Raw genomic sequence first — 22,910 nt, 5'->3', positions numbered from 1 at the left:
AAGTTTTAATAAAGTGTTTTCTTTCAGTCAGTCGTCCATAGTATTCCCGTTTTATTATAGGATACCGCCACACTCCAGGGACGCGTAGCCACCTGTGAGGGAGTGGCTGGACTATTGGACAGGACAGATCTAGAAGATCATATTCCCTGATCTCATTGGCATACCATCCTCTGCTGCTTATTGTTTGTGACCAGTTATTTCTAGTGTCCCAGTCGAATGGGCCTAATTGAAATAGTCTAACCATTCTCTCTCTCTCTTTTTTAAAAAAAATATATTTTTATTGATTTCAGAGAGAGAGAGAGAGAGAGAGAGAGAGAGAGAAACATCAATGATGAGAATCATTGATCAGCCGAAACCGGTTTGGCTCAGTGGATAGAGCGTCGGCCTGCGGACTCAAGGGTCCCAGGTTCGATTCCGGTCAGGGGCATGTACCTTGGTTGCGGGCACATCCTCAGTGGGGGGTGTGCAGGAGGCAGCTGATTGATGTTTCTCTCTCATTGATGTTTCTGACTCTCTATCCCTCTCCCTTCCTCTCTGCAAAAAATCAATGAAATATATTTAAAAAAAAAAAAAAAGAATCATTGATCAGCTGCCTTCTGCATGCCCCCTGCTGGTGATCGAGCCCGCAACCCGGGCACGTGCCCTTGACCAGAATCGAACCCGGGACCCTTCAGTCCGCAGGCTGATGCTCTATCCACTGAGCCAAACCAGCTGGGGCTAGCCATTCCCTTTAGATCGGGACCAGGAAGTTACCTGTCGATCAGACGGTGGAAACTGAAGGGAACCACATATTCCCAAGGTCCCTGACTTCCTCTGACAAGCAGCGAACAGCAGTGGGCCGGTGCCCGCTAGCCTCGCGTTGTATCCCACGCCCCTTATCATCACTTCTCGCATGCCACAGGCGTTTGCTGCTATCTGCCTAGTGTCTCCACCCAGAATGAGGACTTTTGAAAACAACAGCTCAAGCCCTACCCGGTGTGGCTCAGTGGATAGAGCGTCGGCCTGAGGAGCAAAGGGTCCCGGGTTCGATTCCGGTCAAGGGCACGTACCTCGGTTGCAGGCTCCTCCCCGGCCCGGGCCCTCCCTGGTCAGGGCGCGTGCAGGAGGCAACCCATCCATGTGTTCCTCTCACATCGATGTTTTCTCTCTGTCTTTCCCTCTCTCGTCCACTCTCTCTAAAAGATCATTTGAGCCGAAACCGGTGTGGCTCAGTGGACAGAGCGTCGGCCTGCGGACTGAAGGGTCCCGGGTTCAATTCCCGGTCAAGGGCATGTACCTTGGTTGCGGGCACATCCCTGGTGGGGGGTGTGCAGAGGGCAGCTGATCGATGTTTCCTCTCTCATCGATGTTTCTAACTCTCTATCCCTCTCTCTAAAAAATCAATAAAATGTATTTTTAAAAAAATAAAAGATCAATTGAAAAATATCCTCGGGCCGAAACCGGTTTGGCTCAGTGGATAGAGCGTCGGCCTGCGGACCCAGGGGTCCCGGGTTCGATTCCGGTCGAGGGCATGTACCTCGGTTGCGGGCACATCCCCAGTAGGGGGTTGTGCAGGAGGCAGCTGATCGATGTTCCTCTCTCATCGATGTTTCTAACTCTCTCTCCCTCTCCTTCCTCTCTGTAAAAAATCAATAAAATGTATTTAAAAAAAATAAAATAAATAAAAGATCATTTGAAAAATGCCCTCGGGTGAGGATGAACAGAATAAATAACAAACAAACAACAGCTCAACCCGTTCCTAACCATCTTCTCACTCTTGTAGACACAGTTCCAACCTAAACCTCCACCAGAGAGGCTTGACCCAGGAAGCCCTGGAAAGCAGCAGCGAAGGCCATTTCCGCGCCGCGTACCTTCTGAACGACGCGGCCAAGGAGGCCTATCGGGACGCGGCCTGCACCCAGCAGGCCTCCCAGGCGTCGGTCATCTTCAAGGGGGCCGGCCGGGTGGGCAGCCTGGTGCACCCGATCGCCCAGGCGCACGGCGGCGCCGCCTTGGGGAGCTACCCCTCCGGCCCGCCGGGTGCCCCGCCGGGCGAAGGCACCGCCCTGGACCTGAGCACGACCTCCTCGAGCGTCAAGTCCGAGGGCAGCAGCCACTCCTCCTGGGACTCCGACGGGGCGAGCGAGGAGGGCGCCCCCGCCGCCGCCGCCGCGCTCCTGGGGGACAGCGATGATGGGAACGGCGAGGGCCCGGGCCTGGTGCCCGGGGAGGAGGAGGAGGAGGAGTACCCCATCTGCGCCCTGATGGAGAAGGCCGACCAGAGCCTCGCCGGCCTGCCCTCCGGGCTGCCCATCGCGTGTCACCTCTGCCAGAAGACGTACAGGAACAAGGGGACCTTCAGGGCCCACTACAAAACCGTGCACCTCCGCCAGCTGCACAAGTGCAAGGTCCCCGGCTGCAACACCATGTTCTCGTCCGTGCGCAGCCGCAACAGACACAGCCAGAACCCCAACCTGCACAAGAGCCTCGTCTCCTCCTCGCCAGGCCACCTCCAGTAACGAGATGGGAAAGGGAGAGGCAACGGCATTGCTTCCGGCAGAGAAGGCGGAACCAGGAGGGTCTGTTTGGGTCTTGAACACCATTCGGGACAAGCCGGGCCCCCAAAGTATTGGCGCTGACTTTCAGGTCCAGGGGGTCCTCCAACTTTTTAAACCAGTGGGGGGGCCAGTTCACTGTCCCTCAGACCGTTGGAGGGCCGGACTATAGTTTTAAAAAAAAACTATGAACAAATTCCTATGCACACTGCTAAGCAGGACAGGCAGCGGCGGCAAAAACGCCCGGCGGGCCGGATGAATGTCCTCGGCGGGCCGCGTGTGGCCCGCGGGCCGTAGTTTGAGGACCCCTGTTCTAGTCTCCTACCGCGGGAGGAGCGGGGCGTGGACGCGGGACAGCCTTTCCTGTCATGTTTTTTTTTTTTTTTTTTATTTCTCAGCCCCGGGTGTTTTTCACGGACACAGCGAAAACGTGCAGAAATGCAGTTTTTTTTTTCCCAGATCTGTTTACACATTCCCTGGGAGATCTCCGGGCCTGCAGATGGACGTCAGGGGCTTGGAGGGAGGCTTGCTGGATTTCGGCTCTCGATGGAGTGTCCGGGGGGGAAAAGCACAGGAACTGAAATCTGGGTTTCAGACTCATGAAATCAGGAACCTGAAAAATGGGATCTTTTTTTTGGGGGGGGGGGGAAGGGGGGAGATGGCTTAAAACTATGCACTTAAGAATAGCAGTCTTCGATTTAATTTAAGATAATTTTGATGATATTTAATTTGCGTGTAGAGTATGTGAGTATATGGGGCGAGTGTGGACGTGTCACGGTGTGACCTCGGGGGGCGTCTCGGTCGATCGAAAGCGGAACGAGTGATGACCTAAACGTCAAACCCATGGCCCGTGATCACTGGGGGGGAAGTTCAGAGTCTGCTCCGGGGGGCTGCCCTGCAGAATGGACGCAGGCATCATCCCGGCAGGACCGTATGTGTGTATATTTTTGACCCAAGCGTTTAGAGGATGGTTCGGAGGGTGGGTGTGCATTTGCGGTATCCCCCAGATCCCTCAGTCTTCGTCTTTTATAAACCCGTAAGATTAGGGGGAAACGCCCGGAGTTACACGGTAGGAAGAAAAGTAGGATGTTGCTGCCATACTGTGTGTGTCTTCATATTTAACTTATTCTGAGCTGTAGTCCACGCGGTTGTCGACCGTGGCTGTTGCAGACAGGCCCATCTCGTGAAATGCGGCGTTTGCAGTTCTCTAAAAGCCTGAGGTAGGGGGAAAAGGAAGTCGATTTCATATTAAAAGACTTCCAAGTTCATGGTCTTTGAAAGTTACGGTTGCTCTAAGTCATGGAAAACATCCTTAGGATTACAATTGGGGGTGGTAAGAGATAGCATTCCCGAGGCCTGAAGGTGAAAAGAAGCCCACAAGCTGTCACTGATTTATTTCGACGTTTAAAAATAAATAAATGGGACGACGTCAGGCGTGTCTGTCCTTAAAGGGAGAGGTATTGTTCATCCGGTGTGTCATCCAGCTGTTCAATATTCCCGGTTTCCCAAAGTGGGGAGAAAAACAACAACGTGTATACAAATGAGTTTTCTATGATTTAATAAAAAATATATGGCATACTTTTTGTTTAAGAAGATGAACCTTTTGTAAAACCGGTTTTGTTTCACCCGGGCTGCTGGTTGTGTGGGTGCTGGTGGTCACACACACGCACACACACACACACACACACATACACACACTTACACACTCAGACCATGAATCTCACGGAGCTGAAAACCCAGGGGAGGGCTGGAGGACCGGCCCTCGGACCAGTAACTTCTGCCACCTCAAGACAGGAACGTCAGCGAGTCGTGAAGTCCAAAGAAAGGAAGTGGTGCCCTCGGCCGGTGTGGCTCAGTGGATAGAGCGTTGGCCTGTGGACGGAAGGGTCCCGGGTTCGATTCCAGTTAAGGGCACTACTATCTCAGTTGCAGGCTCCTCCCTGGCCCATGCCCTGGTTGGGACTTGTGCAGGAGGCAACCAGTCGGTGTGTTTCTCTCACATCGATATTTCTCTCTGTCTTTCCCTCTCTCTTCCACTCTCTCTAAATATCAGTTGGGATAATATCCTCAGATGAGGATTAAATAAATAAATAAATAAATAAATAAATAAAGTGGTTACTTCCCCGGGAGGAGGGGCTATGTATTGATTTGTTGTCAAAATTAAGTGATTTTTTTTTCCCAAAAAAATACTACGCTATCATAGGTAAGTCTTAGAGCCAGAGCTCAAAATAGAATGCAATGGAAGGTATGCAAACCTCTTTCATTCCTGAGTATAGTTTTTTAAAAGTGACTTTTTAGAACACCTTTTAATTTGTTTTAACTTCTTCACCTGTTTTTTTCCCTACCCTTCCAACATCCTGTATAATAAAAGGCTAATAGGCAAATCGACCGAACGGCGGAACGACCGGTCGCTATGACGCACACTCGCCACCAGGGGGCAGACGTTCAACGCCGGAGCTGGCCCCCTGGTGGTCAGTGCGCTCCCACAGGGGGCGCGCCCCTCAGCCAGAAGGCGGGTTCACGGCTGGTGAGCGCAGAGGCGGCGGCGGGAGCCTCTCCTTCCTCTGCGGCAGCACTACGTATGTCCGACTGACAGCTTAGGCCCGCTCTAAGCCGGCAGTCGAACATCCCCCAAGGGCTCCCAGACGGCAAAGAGGGGACAGGCCGGGCTGAGGGACCCAAAGGAGTGCACCAATCTCATGCACCGGGCCTCTAGTGTAGCTATAAGCATGACCCCATGTACCCACCCAGGTCCCCTCTCTGAGGCGACGACCATGTTCCTGCTTCGTAGATCCCTGGGAGACAAGTCATCGGGGAAACCTTCTCATCCACCAACACCTGTGTCCTGCCTACATGACTCTAGGCCCCATTGTCTCCTGCCTGGAGGCCTGCGGTAGCCTCCTAACGGGTCCGTTACATCCATCCTTCCCTCCTACAGCAGCCAGAAGGGTCCTTCCAAGATGCAGGTCAGACCACGCAGTGCCCCATCCCAAAGCTTCCCACAACAGGGGCCCTCCCGAGGCTGACAGGGCCCTAAAACATCGTCCTGCGCCTGCTCCTTCGTCCTCTTTCCCCACTGGTCTCCCGTGACGGCCCTGGCCAGCTCCCTCCCTCTCCCCACAGGAGCTCTTCCACACCTGCCCTTGACAAGATGCCACCGCGCCTGGCTGGTGTGGCTCAGTGGATAGAGCGCTGGCCTGCGGACTGGAGGGTCCCGGGTTCAATTCTGGTCAAGGGTTGTGGGCTCCATCCCCAGCAGGGGGTGTGCAGGAGGCAGCCGATCCATGGTTCTCTCTCATCATTGATGTTTCTCTCTCTCTCTTTCTCCCTCTCCCTTTCTCTCTGAAATCAATTTTAAAAAATATTTTTTTAAAAAGTTCTCACCATAGGGGAGAGATCAACCAAAGGACTTGTGTGCATGCATATGAGCCTATCCAATGGTTAAGTTCAACAGGGGGTTGGGGCATCCGTGGGGAGGGGTGTGGGATGGGAATGGGGGGATGAGGACAAATATGTGACACCTTAATCAATAAAGAAATTTAAAAAAATAATAAAAAAATAAAGTTCTCACCATAATCTACGCATATTCCCAGTAGCTGACCTCACACTTCCTGCTCTCAGAGAATTGGTGGGAACCCCTTCAGCCTCTCCCCCTCCTCCCTCCCCCCCCAACATCTGTTTGTCTATATTCACACCCAGGCCCATGTGGTCACATCTGCCTGGACCTCCTGAGAATCAGTCTCATGCCAGGTGAGACTCTCTCTTCCACTCTCTCCAAAAATCAATAGAGTGGTTGAGCATCGACCTATGAACCAGGAGGTCAGGGTTCGATTCCCGGTCAAGGGCACATGCCCGGGTTGCGGGCTCCATCCCCAGTGTGGGGCGTGCAGGAGGCAGCCCATCCGTGATTCTCTCTCATCATGGATGTGTCTCTCTCTCCCTCTCCCTTTCTCTCTGACATCAATAAAAAATATATTTAAAAAAAAATCAATGGAAAAGTATCGAGTGAAGGTTAAAAAAATAATTTGCATTTATATATATATATAATTTTTTTAATGGCATGTGGCTCTGTGGTGCGCCCTGGTCCCGCTCGGGCCTTTCTCACGCCTCACACTCATGCTCTCTCGAGGTGTCTCCTTCACCCCACGACCTTGACTATCTTGCCTATCACATCATAATCCACCGGCTTCTCCAGCTCAGCTGGTCCTCCGCTCAGTGGGTCATTTCCCTGCCAATCAACCTTTCCCTCCTTCCGTTTCCTCGCATTGAGGGAGTGAGTGGCGCCACCACCTCCACCTGCTAACCGGGTGGCTTTGGCCAGGTAACAGCTGCTCAGGGTCTCCCTTCCTCAGCATCCGCCCCCTCATCCGGGGCTTTCCTCGTGGCCTCAGCTGTCAGTTGTGGACGAAAGGGGCGACGTGCTAACCTGACAAGCTCAGGGAAGGCCTGCGTGGCAGTCTTGCCAAGTAACCACAAAGGATGGTCTGAAATTAAAACTTTAACTGGCCCGGCCGGCGTGGCTCCGTAGTTGAGCATCGACCTATGAACCCAGGAGGTCAGGGTTCGATTCCGGTCAGGGCATCTGCCCGGGATCCCCAGTGTGAGGTGTGCAGGAGACAGCCGACCCATGATTCTCTGTCATCACTGATGTTTCTATCTCTCTCTACCTCTCCCTTCCTCTCTGTGAAATCAATAAAAATATATATGTGTGTATATATACATATATATATATTTAAATCCTATATAATAAAAGCTTAATATGCTAAGTGTCTGACTGTTCATTCGACCGTTTGACCGGTCGCTATGATGCGCACTGACCACCAGGGGCAGGCGCTCCAACCGGTAGGTTAGCTTGCTGCTGGGGTCCAACCGATCAGGACTGGGCGAGACTGGCTGGACATGCCCTGGAGCCCTCCCACAGTCCCTCCCCCGCTGCCAGCCCTGGACGAATCCAAGCACCAGACCAGTTTTGGCCTGATCCCCGCAGGCCAGGCTGAGGGACCCCACCAGTGCACAACTGCACCGGGCCTCGAGTTTTAACCAATAATAATGCTGCTATGAACATTTGGGTACAAGTTTTTGTGTGGACATGTTTTCACTTCACTGGGGTGCATGCCTAGAAGTGGAACTGCTGGGTGATGGGGTCACTGTAATGTCTGACTTTTTGAAGAACCACCTGTTTTCTTAATCACGGATTCTCAAACGTATTTGCAGATTCACATTTCAGATTGCTGGTGAATGGTGCCCTCTGCTGGAATGTCTTGGTTATTGCGATTGCTGTTGTCCATTTCTCTGGACTCATGTCAGACCTAGGAAATGTGTGTGGAAATTCCCCTCGTGTACCATGCACGTCTTCCAGCTCCAAGGCTAGCTGGGAAAAAAATATATATATATATATATATATATGTTTCTTGAGTGTTCTTTCTTTTAATATATTTTTATTGATTTCAAAGAGGAAGGGAGAGAGAGAGAGGGAAACTACAATGATGAGAGAGAATCATTGATCAGCTGCCTCCTGTATGCCCCCTACTGGGAATCCAGTCCACAACCCCAGGCATATGCCCCTACTGGAAATCGAACCTTGACCTCCTGGTTCAAAGGTCAATGCTCAACCACTGAGCCATGCTGGCTGAGCTCTTGAGTGTTCTTAAGCCTGCTTCCTGGGGGTATGATATCTCATTGTGGTTTTTACTTGTATTCCCTGATAATTAGTGATATTGAGGACCTTTTCATATACCTATTGGCCATTTGCATATCTTCTTGAGAAAAATAGCCCTTGGCAATTTTTTCCTTTACTTATATAATACCTTATTTATATAAAACATAAATGCTTTACTTTTAACTTGAAACTTTATAAGACGTTTTCATGAAAAAAAATATATATTTACCATTCAAACACAAAATGTCCATTTTATGCCCAGGGAAATAATTAGTACTATACAGTATAGTACATGGTACATCTAGATCAGTGGTTCCCAACCTTGTTTTGGCCACGCCCCACCTAAGCATCTCTGACATCCTGATGCCCCCCTGTGACATATAATTCTAACTGTTCAAAAAGTGAACTCCCGCCCTGACCGGTTTGGCTCAGTGGATAGAGCGTCAGCCTGCGGACTGAAGGGTCCCAGGTTCGATTGCGGTCAAGGGCATGTACCTTGGTTGCGGGCACATCCCCAGTAGGGAGTGTGCAGGAGACAGCTGATCGATGTTTCTCTCTCTCTCTCTCTCATCGATGTTTGTAACGCTTTCCCTCTCCCTTCCTCTCTGTAAAAAAAATCAATAAAATATATTTAAAATTAAAAAAAAGTGAACTCCTACTATACACATGGAGGAAGCCTAAAAGGCCATGAACTTGGTCTAAACAAGCTTCCAAAGAACATGGCATCCATGAAAGAAAAATAAAAAAACGAAAGGACAGTTGAAGGACTGAGGAAGAAATCACTAAGAAATTGTTAAAATTATAATAATATGAAGTGATATAAAAAATAGCAAATAAAGTTTCCAAACATAGAATAGAGAACTGAAATGCATAAATATGTCACAATATACATTTATAGACTGTATATGAGGCCCCTAGAACCAGAAGAAATGCAAAAAAAATTACTTAATAATTCATTCTCGAATTGCCCCCCTTAAAAATCAAATTGCCCCCCTTAAAAATCAAATTGCCCCCCTGTGGGGCGTGTGCCCCATGTTGGGAACCACTGACCTAGACAAATATAGACATATACACAATAAGATTAGTTTTAATGTTTAGCATTGTGACATGTTCTTCAGCCATCCTGTGCCATCACCTTGCTAATTATAGACATATACACAATAATATTGGTTTTAATGTTTAGTGACATTTAACGTTTGTGACATGTTCTTCAGCCATCCTGTGCCATCACCTTGCTAATTATAGACATATACACAATAAGATTAGTTTTAATGTTTAGTGACATTTAACGTTTGTGACATGTTCTTCAGCCATCCTGTGCCATCACCTTGCTAATTCATGCCAAAATCAAGAACTGGAATATGAAGATTAGTCCTACCTGGAAAAGATAGTTTGTTATGCAAAAATGTGTTGTATGCAAGCTATCAGAGGATTTGACGAGGTAATTGTTCATTTCTCTTCGCTAACCTTGCCTCCCACTCAAGAGCTCCCTATCCCCAGCCCTCATGATATTCACACTAGCAACAGAGCCATCCCCAAACCAGGATTTTGTTTTTGGGGTTTTTTTTGTCCATTTGTTCTGTCAGTTCCTAGGAGAACTATGTTGAAATCCCCTACTGTAATTGCAAATTTGTCTCTTCTCTTTTATTCCTGTCCATTTTTTTTTTTTTTGCTTTATATATTTTGAGGCAATGTGATTCATGTATACAAGTTAAGTATTTTATTTCTTTCTGGTGAAGTGCCGCTTTTATTTTGTTTTTAATGTGTTTATTGATTTCGGCGAGAGGGAGAGGGAGAGAGAGGAACATCGATGGGCTGCGTCCTGCACGCCTCTTGCTGGGGATCAAGCCTACAAAGGTTGTATGCGCCCTTGACCGGGAATCGAACAGGTGTCCTCCTGGTGCATGAGACAATGCTCAACCACTGAGCCACACGGGCGAGGTGACCCTTTATTTTTTTTATTTTTTATTTTTTTTAAATATATTTTATTGATTTTTTACAGAGAGGAAGGGAGAGAGATGGAGAGTCAGAAACATCGATGAGAGAGAAACATCGATCAGCTGCCTCCTGCACACCCCCCACTGGGGATGTGCCCACAACCAAGGTACATGCCCTTGACCGGAATCGAACCTGGGACCTTTAAGTCCGCAGGCCGACGCTCTATCCACTGAGCCTATCCACTGAGCCAAACCGGTTTCGGCGACCCTTTATTTTTTTATGTCATACCTCTTTATAGCAGAATTTCTCAGCTGCAAGCACTGTTGACATGCTGGGGGGAATAATTCTTTTAGTGGGTGGGCGTTGGGGAGTGCTGTCCTGGGCACGGTTCGATGTTTAGCAGCATCCTGGTTCTCTGCCCACTAGATGCAACAGCATCCCCACCCCCAGTCATGACCATCAAAAGTATCCCTAGAGCCCTAGCCAGTGTGGCTCAGTGGATAGAGCATCGGCCTGCGGACTCAAGGGTCCCAGGTTCGATTCTGGTCAGGGGCATGTGCCTTGGCTGTGGGCACATCCCCGGTGGTGGGGGGGGGGGGGGATGCAGGAGGCAGCTGATTGATGTTTCTCTCTCATCAATGTTTCTAACTCCTTCTCCCTTCCTCTCGATCCACAGTAGCACGGCCCGCTACTGTGGATGGAGCCTGTAACCTGGGCATGTGCCCTTGACTGGAATCCAACCTGGGACCCTTCTGTCTGCAGGCCGACACTGTATCCCTAGAGCCCAAACTGGCTAGGGCTCTAGGGATACTTTTTTTTTTTTTTAAATTAAGGGAGAAAGAGAGAGACAGAAACATCAATGATGAGAGAGAATCATTGATCAGCTGCCTCCTGCACGCCCCCTACTGGGGATCGAGCTCACAACCTGTGACCTCCTGGTTTAAAGGCTGACTCTCAACCACTGAGCCACAGCGGCTAGGCAACTTCCACTCTTTTTAAAAAGCAATTTTTAAAAAATATCCTCGGGTGAGGATTTAAAAAACAAAAACAAAAAAACAAATGATGTCTTTCGCCTACCACAGTTTTTTAAAAAATCCTCTTTGGTTTGATATTAGTAAAGGCACTTTCTATCAGTCTTGGCAAGTTTTTAAAAATCATTTTACAGAAACCAGGGAATCGTTTTTGACTCGTCCTTTTTCTTCCTCAGCCACCACTGAAGGAGTCAGCAAGCCCTATCCAGGCCCTTGTCTCCTTCTTCTGGTGAGAGCCCCCCAACGGAGCTCCAGCCTTCACCCTCAAATCCACCTCCACACTGGCCACCAGAGTACTCTGTCTAACACAAGTCACGACTGCCCTAGCCGGTGTGGCTCAGTGGATAGAGCCTGGGGACTGAAGGGTCCCGGGTTCGATTCCAGTCAAGGGCACATGCCCAGGTTGCAGGCTCGATCCCCAGTAGGGGGCGTGCAGGAGGCAGCCGATCAATGATTCTGTCTCATCATGGATGTTTCTCTCTCTCCCTCTCTCTTCCTCTCTGAAATCAACAAAAATATATTAAAAAAACGAAACAAAACGTAAATTGTGGTGTGATTATATAGTGAATATTAAAGCACAGAAATGAATGAAGGACAACTACATTGAATATGGATGTCTTTCACAAATATAGTATTGAGGAGGGAAAGTATAAAATACTCGCCTTGATACCCATTTGTAGACAGTTTAAACAAACTTATGCAAATCAATATTGTACATTACTTAGGGATCCATCTCAATATTTGCATATAAATATAGAGAGAAGGTGTAAATAAATGTAAAGTCATAGGAGTGAGAAATACCAAATTCAGGAGAGTTTGTTTCTATCTCTCTCTCTCTCCCTCTCCCTTCCTCTCTGAAATCAATAAAAATATATTTTAAAAAATAAATAAAAATGAAACAAGTCACGATCCTGTCCCTCCTCCACTTCAAGTCCCCGCTAGGAGGTCAGACCCAGGGCGCAAGCAGCCAACAGCGAGGACTTTGGCCGCTGGTCAGAGGCTTTGGGGTGGACATAAGAGGACCCAGGAACCATCCACAGGTTCATGAGCAGGGCACGACGGCACGATGGCAGGTACACAGGACAAGCCCTACGAGTTGGAGACGCACTGGCAAACTGCTCTGTGCTGAGTGTTTGTATCCTCCCAAAAACCATACGTTAAATCCCAACGCCCAATGTATTGGTAAAGGAGCCTCTGGGAGGTGATTAGGTCATGAGGATGGGGCCCTCATGAGTAGGATTGGTGCCCTTAGAAAAGAGATCCCAGAGTTCCTTGCCTTCCTCTCCCCTCCCCGTCCCCTGTGGGAAAAGACTGCTGAAATGACTGTCATCGCATAGGAAAACACGCTCAAAGTCACTCATCATCCGAGAGATGCAGATTAAAACGACGATGAGGTGCCATCTCACACCTGTCAGAATGGCTACCACCAACAAATCAGCAAATGACAAGTGCTGGTGAGGATGTGGAGAAAAGGGAACCCTCATGCACTGCCGGTGGGAATGCAGACTGGTGCAACCACTACGGAAAACAGTATGGAGTTTCCTCAAAAAATTAAACGTGGAACTGCCATTTGACTGAGTGATCCTACTTCTAGGAATATATCATAAGAAACCCGAAGCACCAATCAGAAAGAATGCATGCACTCCTATGTTCATAGCAGCACAATTTATAATAGCTCAGATCTGGAACCAGCCCAAGTGCCCATCAGTAGATGAACGGATAAAAAAGCTGTGGTACATTTACACCATGGAATACTAGGCAGCAGTCAAAAAAAAAAAAAAAAGAATCTCTTACCCTCTGAGACAGCATGGAGGGACCTGGGGAATATCACGCTAAGTGAAATAAGCCAGTCAGAGAAAGACAAGTATCACATGTTCTCACTCATGTGGAATCTAAGTAACAAAACAAACTGATGAACGGAGTGGATCCAGAGACGTTAGAAGCATGGAATAGAGGGCGGAATCTCAGAGTGAAGGGGGGGGCGGGGGGCGGTGAGCATCAACCAAAGACCTTACATGCATATATGCATAACCCATGGACACAGACAATAGGGGTTGAAGGCCTGGGATTGGGGAGGGGGGGAAAGGGGGGAGCTGGAGGGAGTTAATGTGGGGGGAAAAGGAGACATATGTAATGCTTTCACCAATAATTATTTAAAGAAATAAAATAAAATGACTGTCATCTATAAACCAGGAGGCCAGCCCGCACCAGATAACAGAATTGCCCCATGCTTTGTTTTGGGGTCTCCAAGCCTCCAGAACGGTGAGAAATGAATTTCCACTGTTTATAAGCCAGCCAGTCTGTGGTTTTTCATTATAGCAACCCAATGGGACTGTTAAAAAAAAAAGAGAGAGAGAGACAAGCCCACCATGAAGTCCCTTGTGCTAAGCCAGTCACTAAACTGAGATTTAATACCTAACGTAATTACAGTGTCAACCTCCCCGAAGCGTGAGATTGTAGATCAGTCAGTCAATCAGGAATGACCTGGTCAGCACCAGCGAGGTCATCTACCTGACAGACCCCTGACGTTCCCCCACAGAAACATGACCTTGCCTGAAACAACCTGCTCTTGACCAATCACTTCCTTGTCTCCCACCCCCTTGGGCCTGTAAAAGTCCTTCATGGAGCACAGCTCCTCCGAGAGATGAGAGAGAAACATCGATCAGCTGCCTCCTGCACGCCTCCTACTGGGGATGTGCCCGCAACCAAGGTACGTGCCCTTGATTCCCTCATGCCTCTTCCCAGTTGATTCCTGTGATCCTCTCTGTTCACGTATTCTTATTTTAACATTAAGTAGCAGCTAGCTGTTTTGAACAGAGTATATTTTATTGTATATGGCTTTTAAAATTAGAAGTTCATTTATTCAGTTCCGGTCAAGGGCATGTTACCTCAGTTGCAGGTTAGATCCCTATATATATACTAGCGTTCCCGTTGCAGGAAAAATCCTGCAATAGGATTTCCTGCTGCACTCTACCCTGCCTCCGTTCCTCCCTTGTCGCCCGCCCCGCCTTCTCCTCCAGCCCGCCTGCTTTTCCCTTCGCCCCCGGCCCCGCCTCCGCTCCGCCCTTGTCGCCCGCCCCGCCTTCTCCGCAGCTCTTGGCTTCTTTCGACGCTGTCTTGATATGCAAATTAGCTGCCATCTTTGTTGGGGTAATTTGCATACTCATCCTGATTGGTTGGTGGGTGTGGCTTGGCTTGTGGGTGTGGCTTAGGTGTAGCGATGGTGCGGTCAATTTGCATATTTGTCTATTATTAGATTAGATTTTTTAAGTGCTGCATTTTCTGGACCGCGGCCTGGGGCGCCCTGCCGGAGGATGGGATGCTGCCCGTGCACGAATCGATGGGAAAAGCCAGTAAAGGTCTTTACATTTTACTCGGTTGAATTCCGTTTTCTAACAGGACATAGGCCTGGGCTTACAGCTCAGGCCCAAGGACCTAGACCAGTCTTCCTCAGCGAGAGAAGAGGAAGAGGCGAGCCTGTAGGACCCGTGAGGAAGGGTCAATGTCCACCGAGGAAAATCGCCAGGTCGAGGAGTTAAGGAGACGCATTCGTGGGCAACGCCAAGCGTCATTAAGGACACGCACAATCCACAGGAGGTCTAGCAGGCGTCCTCAAACTACGGCCCGCGGGCCACATGCGGGCGTTGTTGCCGTTTTGTTTTTTTTTACTTCAAAATAAGATATGTGGCAGTGTGCATAGGAAGTTGTTCATAGTGTGTGTGTTTTTTTGGTGTTTTTTTTAAATACATACATTTTTTATTGACTTCAGAAAGGAAGAGAGAGACAGAAACATCAATGATGAGAGAGAATCATCGATCGGCTGCCTCCTGCACACCCCCCACTGAGGATCAAGCCCGCAACCCAGGCATGTGCCCTTGACCGGAATCGAACCTGGGACCCTTCAGTCCGCAGGCCGATGCTCCATCCACTGAGCCAAACCAGCCAGGACCATAGTGTGTGTGTTTTTAAACTATAGTCCGGCCCTCCAACGGTCTGAGGGACAGTGAACTGGCCCCCGGTTTAAATAACGTTTGAGGACCCCTGGCTAGGGACTTGCAAGCCCCACCGCTGGGAGTCCAGCATTAAGGCACACGAGCAGGGCGCGCGCGCGCACACACACACACACACACACACACACACACTCTCCTCCAGGGCCAGGGAGAAGGCAGATGATGGGAGAAACTTCTATAAAGAAGGAGGGAGGGTGGGCAGGCAAGCCTACAACAGAGGACCCACCCAAACAAGGTGCACTGCCCCGAGGACCCGATGAAGGCCACCAAGTCAGTGACCCCCAGGGGCTGCGCCAAGCTGACCTCTGACAGGTGGGCTTGGGGATGGAAGAGGCGCCGTTCACCGCATGCTGTCGAAGCTGGTGTGGCTCAGTGGATAGAGCGTCGGCCTGTGGACTGAAGGGTCCCGGGTTCGATTCCCGGTCAAGGGCACGTACCTTGGTTGCGGGCACATCCTCAGTAGGGGGCATGCAGGAGGCAGCTGATCGATGCTTCTCTCTTATCGATGTTTCTTACTCTCTATCCCTCTCCCTTCCTCTCTGTAAAAAAATCAATAAAAATATATATATATTTTTTTTTAAATAAAATATATTTTTTTAAAAAGCAGCACCTCATGCAAAAAGCTTGCCAGGACTGGAAACGAGTGACCTGCCCGAGAGCTCAGTCCCTTCCGGCTCTACGTCCCTGGGCCTGAGGACCCACAACCACCACCACGCATGGGCTTTGGGGGGGGTCCTGCAGATCCAAGTTCGAGTCCCCGAACCCGTGCCCTCCGGGGCGGGTCTCCACTGCCCGGCCAAGGGCAGACCCGGGGCGGCGGGGACCCGGCAACGTCGCCGGGCGCCGAGCCGTGGCCTCTCCAGCGGCCCGATGGGTCCCGGGCCCGCTCGCGGGGTGGGGGGCGGGGGAGGGGGAGGGGGAGGGGTCGCGGGGCCGGGGTCTCCCCCGCGCGGCCGCGGACGCGGAGGGGCGGCCGGGCGGTGATTGGCTGGGCCGCGCGGGCCGCTCGGGGGGCCGAGAACAAAAGAGCGCGGCGGCGGCGGGCGGCCCCCGGAGTCGGCGCTCCCGCCCGCCCGGCCGGCGCGGGCTCGGTGCTGGGAGGACGCGCCCACCGCCCGCCCGTTCCCCCGCGCGGCGGCCGGCGCGCTCCGGAGCCTGGGCGGAAGCGGCCGCGGACCGAGGGACTCGGCGGGCGGCGGGCGGGCGGGCGGACGGGCGGGGCGGGGGCTGAGCGCGCGAGAACAATCCTCCGAGCGCGGCTGCGGCTGCCGCCCGAGCGGAGGGGGCTCGGGGGAGGCGCGCGAGGCCGGCCCGCCGCGCCCGGAACCGGGAGGGGAACCGAACCGGGAGGGGGACCGGGAGGGAGGCCGGCAGCAGCGGCATGAGGCAGGCGGCGCGGCGACCGTGATTTGCGGGCCGCTTCCGCCCGCGCCGTTGCCCTCGTCGGAGCGGCCGCCCGCCCGCCCGCCCGCCCGCCCGCGACCTCGGGGAGCGCAGCGCAGCGCAGCCCGTCGGCCCTCGGCGGCGGGGGGCGGCCCCCAAGGACGTCCGGGAAGGGGAGCGGCCGAGATGGCGCGCCCGCGGCCCCGCGAGTACAAGGCGGGCGACCTGGTGTTCGCCAAGATGAAGGGCTACCCTCACTGGCCGGCGCGGGTGAGTACGACGAGGCCGCGCGGGGCCCGCCCGCCCGCCCACCATTTTCCCTCCATGATGGCGCGCCGCCGCCGCCCCCCTCCCTTCTTCCCCGTCCCCCCCGGTTCCCTTTCCCCGTCGCCTCACCGGCCTGCAGGCCCGCCGCCCCGGGAGCCCGGCGCTGAGGGGACCGCGCGGCCTGGGGCGCCCGGCTGGGTCGTCGGGGCGCGTGCGCGGGGCGGCCGGGCGGTGTCACGGCGAGGCCGGCGGCGCCCGCTGGCACCCGTGCGCCCATCGCTCGGAGCATCCTCCGCCATCCGCGCTTGGGGAGCCTCCCCCGAGCGCCATCCCGGGGCCTCCGCCCGCCCGTCCTCGCCCTGGGTCCGTGCCTCCCCGTTGGCCTCGGGCCTGGGGGACCGACGCGCCCCCCGCCCCCCTCCCGCCAGCGCGCGGGCCGGTGGTGGCCTGGACGCCCGCCCCGAGCGCCTCTTCACCTCCATGTTGGTTTGAGGTCGTGGATCCCAGACCTGGTCCCCGGCCTCCTCTGGCTGCAGCGCACGGAGCTCCCCCCACCCCACCCCCCGGTTCTGGGGGAGCTGGGGGGGGCCGCCTGGGCTCCCTCCCTAGAAAGCATCAGCCTCTCCTGCATGCATGGCCACTCGCCGGTTTTTTTGGGGTTTTTTTTATTTTATTTTATTTTTTGGAGGCTCTTGGAGTGAGGGCCGTGTGTGTGTGTGTGTGTGCTTTTGTGTTTGAAGCTGAACCCCCTTTTTTATTTTCATGTTGTGATCGCGGTCAGGTTTCTTGCTTGAAAATCAGAGAGAGGGAAGAGGAAGGCGGGGGGGGGGTTCAAGGCAACTTGGGGTCCTTGCGTTTAGAGAGAACCGGACAAGGGGAGGGGGAGATGGGGGTCCATGTGAGGAGTGTGAGCTCCAACATGCCTTGTGGTCAAGTGATGCTAGAAAACAAAAAGAAAGGAAAGAGAGAGAGAGAAAATACACCCATTCAAAAAAAAAAAGAAAAAAAAAGGAAGTGACATCATGGGTGACCAGACAGCAGTTCAGACAAAGTTGAAGTAATGGATGGACATAATCAAGTGGTTTGGGGTTGGGGTTGGGGTTTTGTTGGGTTTGGGTTTTGGGGGGGGTTTTGGGACTTGGTTTGTCATGATGGTAAAAAAGGAAAGGGCACTGGTTGCTGATCTGGTGGGCTCCTCGTTTTCAACTGTCTGAATATCCATTTCTGCAAAGAGAGACTGATCCTCTGCAGGATTCCCTCCACCGCTTACAACCTCAGATCCCACGTGGGAAAGGGGTTCCTATTCCGGTTCCAATGGGCTGTGTGCAGATGGCTTTTCTGCACCTCTGCACTGTGGGTGGGCCTTGAATAAGGCCCAGTTTTCATGGTAGAACATGGGGATGTTCGTGGCATTGTGCCATGCTGCTTCGAGGGGCGAGATTTGTGACCCCGGGAGTCGTTTTAGGGGATTCCTGAACGTATTTGTCGTGTAAGAAATAAACAGCTCTAGGGCACAGGAGTTTAAGCGTAGTCCAAAGTGAGTTGAAGATTATCATCAGCGCTTATTTCCATATCACACAATGGCTTTTTGGGTTATTTATAAATATATTTTTCATTGATTTCAGAGAGGAAAGGAGGAGAGAGAGAAACATCAATGATGAGAGAGAATCATCAATGGGCTGCCTCCTGTACGCCCCCCCACTGGGGACTGAGCCTGCAACCTGGGGCATGTGCCCTTGACCGGAGTCGAACCCGGGACCCTTCAGTCCACAGGCTGATGCTCTATCCACTGAGCCAAACCAGCTAGGGCCACAATGGCTTTCTTTAACCTTAAGAGAAATATTCTCAGATTCAAAAATAAAAATAGTCTTAAAATTTCATATCTTGGCCACCTATAGTAATTTTGAAACAAAAAAAAAAGGTGCCACAGAAGTGGTCCTAGTTGTATAGCTGGTTGTACATAAAATTCCTAGAAGTTAGCATTCCAAACTAAGACAAAGTGGGAAAGAAAATTAAGAAATAAAATCCACTGGGTTGTTAGATAAGATACAGTAAATACAGAAAAGAAAAATCTATTTTCACATTTAACTTGAGCTCCTCGAGGAAAGGACCTGTGTGTGTGTGTGTGTGTGTGTGGGTTTGCTTTCTAGTGTGTTCGTTTATAGTGAGTGGCATGTTGTCATTTTCAAGGAAAGGTAAAGGTTAGAAAAAGAAAAATTTTAGTCTCTAGGCTTTGTTAGTTGCAGTGCTGTGTGCTTCATATGTTTTTATTTTCATGCCAATCATACGAAACATTTTTCTCTGTTTCACAAACCTAGCCATAGGTTTGTAGATGATATTATAAAGTACTAAATGGGACAAATCCTATTCATTCAGATTTCAAATATTATCACTTCTTTTCTTTTTAATAATTTTTTTTATTTATTTCAGAAAGGAAGGGAGAGAGAGAGAGAGAGAGAGATAGAAACATCAGTGAGGAGGGAGAATCATTGATCAGCTGCCTGCTGCACGCCCTTTGTGGGGATTGAACCCCCAACCCTGGCATGTGCCCTTGACCGGAATCGAACCCAGGACCCTTCAGTCCGCAGGCCGGCACTCTATCCACTGAGCCAAACCAGCTAGGGCAAATACTGTCACGTCTTCTGAAGGCCAGTCATGTGTGGGTTCCATGTGGCCCCAAGAAATCAAATCTAAGAGGAAAACCCTGGGGGACAGATTTCCGCTCTCTCGCAGCAGGAATGGAGAAGTGACTTCCCTGCCAGAGAGAAGACATTTGAATGGCAGCCCCTGGTGAGGAATGTGTGCCAAGAGGATTCAGATGCCTAACAAACTTAGGTTGAAGTCAGCTTGTACCTGGGTTTCAGACTCTGAGACCTCAGGCCTGGTTTGTAATCTTCCTTAGTTTCAGTTTACTAGTCTAAAATAGGGGCCATTAGCCCTGGCTGGTGTGGCTCAGTGGATAGAGCATCCGCCTGGGGACTGAAAGGTCCTGGTTTCGATTCCCCAAGGGCACATGCCTGGGTTGTGGGCTCCCCAGTTAGGGGGCGTGCAGGAGGCAGCCCATCAATGATTCTCTCTCATCATTGATGTTTCTCTCTCTCTCCCTCTCACTTCCTCTCTGAAATCAATAAAAATATATTTTAAAAATTAAAAAAAAATAAAATAGGGACCATTCTTACCTCAGATTTATTAGTATAGCAGTCAGTGGTACTTTAACGTTCCTAACTTTTTTCCTTTTGAGCTTCTAACTTTTTTCCTGTATCACTACACTTTTTGAAATTTTCAACTCTTGAGTAGATTTATTTTTTCTGACATCTTATCATGAAAAATTTTAAACATAGAAAAGTTAAAAGAATTGTACAGTGAATACCCATATACTAGTATCTACCACCTAGAGTCTATAATTAACATTTACTATATTTGCCTATCACATATTTGTTCCTCTATACATGCATCAGTCCATCTTATTTGAATGCATTTCGAAGTACGTAAGTTGCAAACATCACTAGAATTTACTCCCAGATACTTCAGTATCATTAGCTAGAGGTCAATATTTTTGAGGTAAGATTCACATAGACTGAAACACGCCTTAGTGTACCATTCATTGAGCTTGACAAATGTGTACACGGGTATAATAAGCCCCTACCAAGATGTAGAACAGTACCCACGCCCATGGAAGTTCCCTCATGCCTCTTCCCAGTTGATTCCCGTGATCCTCTCTGTTCACATATTCTTATTTTAACATTAAGTAGCAGCTAGCTGTTTTGAATAGAGTATATTTTATTGTATATGGCTTTTAAAATTAGAAGTTCTTTTATACATAAAGATTACCTAGCTAAATACTTTTGCTAAAACAAGAGTCTGAACCCTCTTGATTGTGTACACTGTTGATAAAAAAAAAAATCGAGCATGCATCCCAAATATGTGTAAATTTACTTTACAGTCACATACACTTGTATTTGGTACTGTTATGTGCCTTATAAAATCCAAAAAGAAACTAAAAGGGCCCTAGCTGGATTGGCTCAGGGCATAGAGTGTCGGCCTGGGAACTGAAGGGTCCGGGGTTTGATTCCAGTCCAGGGCACATGCCCAATTTCGGACTCAATCCCCAGTAGGGGGCGTGCAGGAGGCAGCTGATCAATGATTCTCTCTCATTATTGATGTTTCTATCTCTCCCTCTCCTATCCTCTCTGAAATCAATAAAAATATATATTTAATTTTTAAAAAAGAAACTAAAAGGGATGACATGATACAAACAGTATTTTATGTTTTAAAATTCTTATTGGGCAGAATATTAATATAATAGTGCATATTTTTAAAAGCAAGCGTCCTCAAACTACGGCCCGCGGGCCACATGCGGGTGTTTTTGCCATTTTGTTTTTTTTACTTCAAAATAAGATATGTGCTGTGTGCATAGGAATGTGTTCATAGTTTTTTTTTAAACTATAGTCCGGCCCTCCCACGGTCTGAGGGACAGTGAACTGGCCCCCCGTTTAAAAAGTGTGAGCACCCCTGTTTTAAAGTATTACCTTTTGGAATGTTTGTTTTGCCTGCTCGTGAGATCTGTCCACATGGTCACAGTTTTTCTTTTCTAAAGAGATTTTCTACAGTAGAACTGTCGGTTTGCTTGTGCTCACATTATTAGTATTATATTTGTACTCCTTTTAGCCACTCGTTCATTTTGTGAGATTTCAGTACAAGTAGATATTCCATAATTCTGGTCAACCAGCCACACACAAATGGCAGTAAGTCACAGTATGCCCAAAGTGAATAAATATAACCATCTGAATAAGGACTCTAGTGTCGTGTCAATTTATGTATTAAGTAGTAGTAAAATTTACTTTCTAGGTAAGAGAATAAGAAACCAAAATAGCAGCTGTACTGTTTTGTTCTAACAACCCCCCAAACTCTCGGGTTATCCTTGAGGTGTGAGCACTCTGCTTATGTTACCTCCGCTTTAAAAGATGAAAAAATCAGTCTTAAAGCTCTTGTGTTTCAGCTGAAGAACTTTTAAAAAGAAATTAATATATTTTTATTGATTTAAGAGAGAAAGGGAGAAGGGGAGAGAGAGAGAGAAACATCAATAATGAGCCGAAACCGGTTTGACTCAGTGGATAGAGCGTCGGCCTGCGGACTGAAAGGTCCCGGGTTCGATTCCGGTCGAGGGCGTGTACCTTGGTTGCGGGCACATCCCCGGTGTGGGGTGTGCAGGAGGCAGCTGATCGATGTTTCTCTCTCATCGATGTTTCTAACCTCTCCCTTCCTCTCTGTAAAAAATCAATATAATATATTTTTTTAAAAAAGAAACATCAATAATGAAGGAGAATCACTGATCGGCTGCTCCTGCATGCCCCCTACTGAAGATGGAGCCCGCGACCCAGGCATTTGCCCTGGACCAGAATCAAACCTGGGACCCTTCAGTACGCAGGCCGACGCCCTATCCACTGAGCCACACTGGCCAGGGCGAAGAGCTGAACTTTTATTGAGCAGCTACTGTGACATGATTAAAATTAAAGTGTTTCCATATCCTTTGCTGATATAAATACTGACTGGAGATCCTCCATTCATGATCCACAGCACTTTGATTTTTTTTTTTTTCCTTTGATAATAAATTCCTGGACTATGAGGCTTTATTCCTAGACATCAGACTACATATTTTCAGGTAATCAACCGGGGCTTAAATTATTTTTAATATTAATGAAAAGTAAGATGTTTATAATCTTTGTTACTTGGGCCTGAGTCCAAAGAAGTCCATCATTGGTTCATTCCTCAGGTAGAGTGACCGGCTGCTCAGCCTTTGCCCCAGGGACTCTATTCTTGTTGCCAAGGAACTGGCAAAGTGTCTCGCTGTCTCCTGCTTAATCCGGGAACAAATAGGCAACTTAAACACTTAACTACCAATATGTACATTGCCCATTGCTCCCATTTCAACCAGGTGAATCTGCACTTCCGGCACGCCCCCTCGGAATGCCTTAATGACTACTGTGTCCCGATGATTGGGAAAAGATTAATTCTCTGAAGTCAGCTTCCTACTATATGAGATTGTGTTTTGATTCTTTTGGGAAAATGACTGGTGGTTTAAAAAAAT

At 49.6% G+C, this 22,910-nt stretch overlaps 2 protein-coding genes across 3 annotated transcripts in view; both read left to right on the top strand.

Moving 5' to 3' along the window:
• Positions 1-2,918, top strand: part of BNC1 (basonuclin 1) — a 35,648-nt gene extending 32,730 nt beyond the window's left edge. For both annotated transcript variants that reach the window (XM_054713199.1, XM_054713198.1), the window contains one exon: positions 1,763-2,918. In XM_054713199.1, coding sequence (XP_054569174.1) covers positions 1,763-2,498 — 736 coding nt within the window. In that variant the 3' untranslated portion in view covers positions 2,499-2,918. The remainder of the gene's footprint in view (positions 1-1,762) is intronic.
• Positions 2,919-16,349: 13,431 nt separating this feature from the next.
• The window catches only part of HDGFL3 (HDGF like 3), a 32,258-nt gene continuing 25,697 nt past the window's right edge, over positions 16,350-22,910 (top strand). The window contains exon 1 of the mRNA XM_054713226.1: positions 16,350-16,825. Within this exon, the coding sequence (XP_054569201.1) occupies positions 16,742-16,825 (84 nt within the window). The 5' untranslated portion in view covers positions 16,350-16,741. The remainder of the gene's footprint in view (positions 16,826-22,910) is intronic.

The sequence above is a fragment of the Eptesicus fuscus genome, chromosome 25, assembly GCF_027574615.1.
Source record: "Eptesicus fuscus isolate TK198812 chromosome 25, DD_ASM_mEF_20220401, whole genome shotgun sequence".
In the NCBI taxonomy this organism is placed as follows: domain Eukaryota; kingdom Metazoa; phylum Chordata; class Mammalia; order Chiroptera; family Vespertilionidae; genus Eptesicus; species Eptesicus fuscus.
Note: the sequence above shows the minus strand (reverse complement) of the source record. Positions and strands in the feature narration are given on the sequence as shown.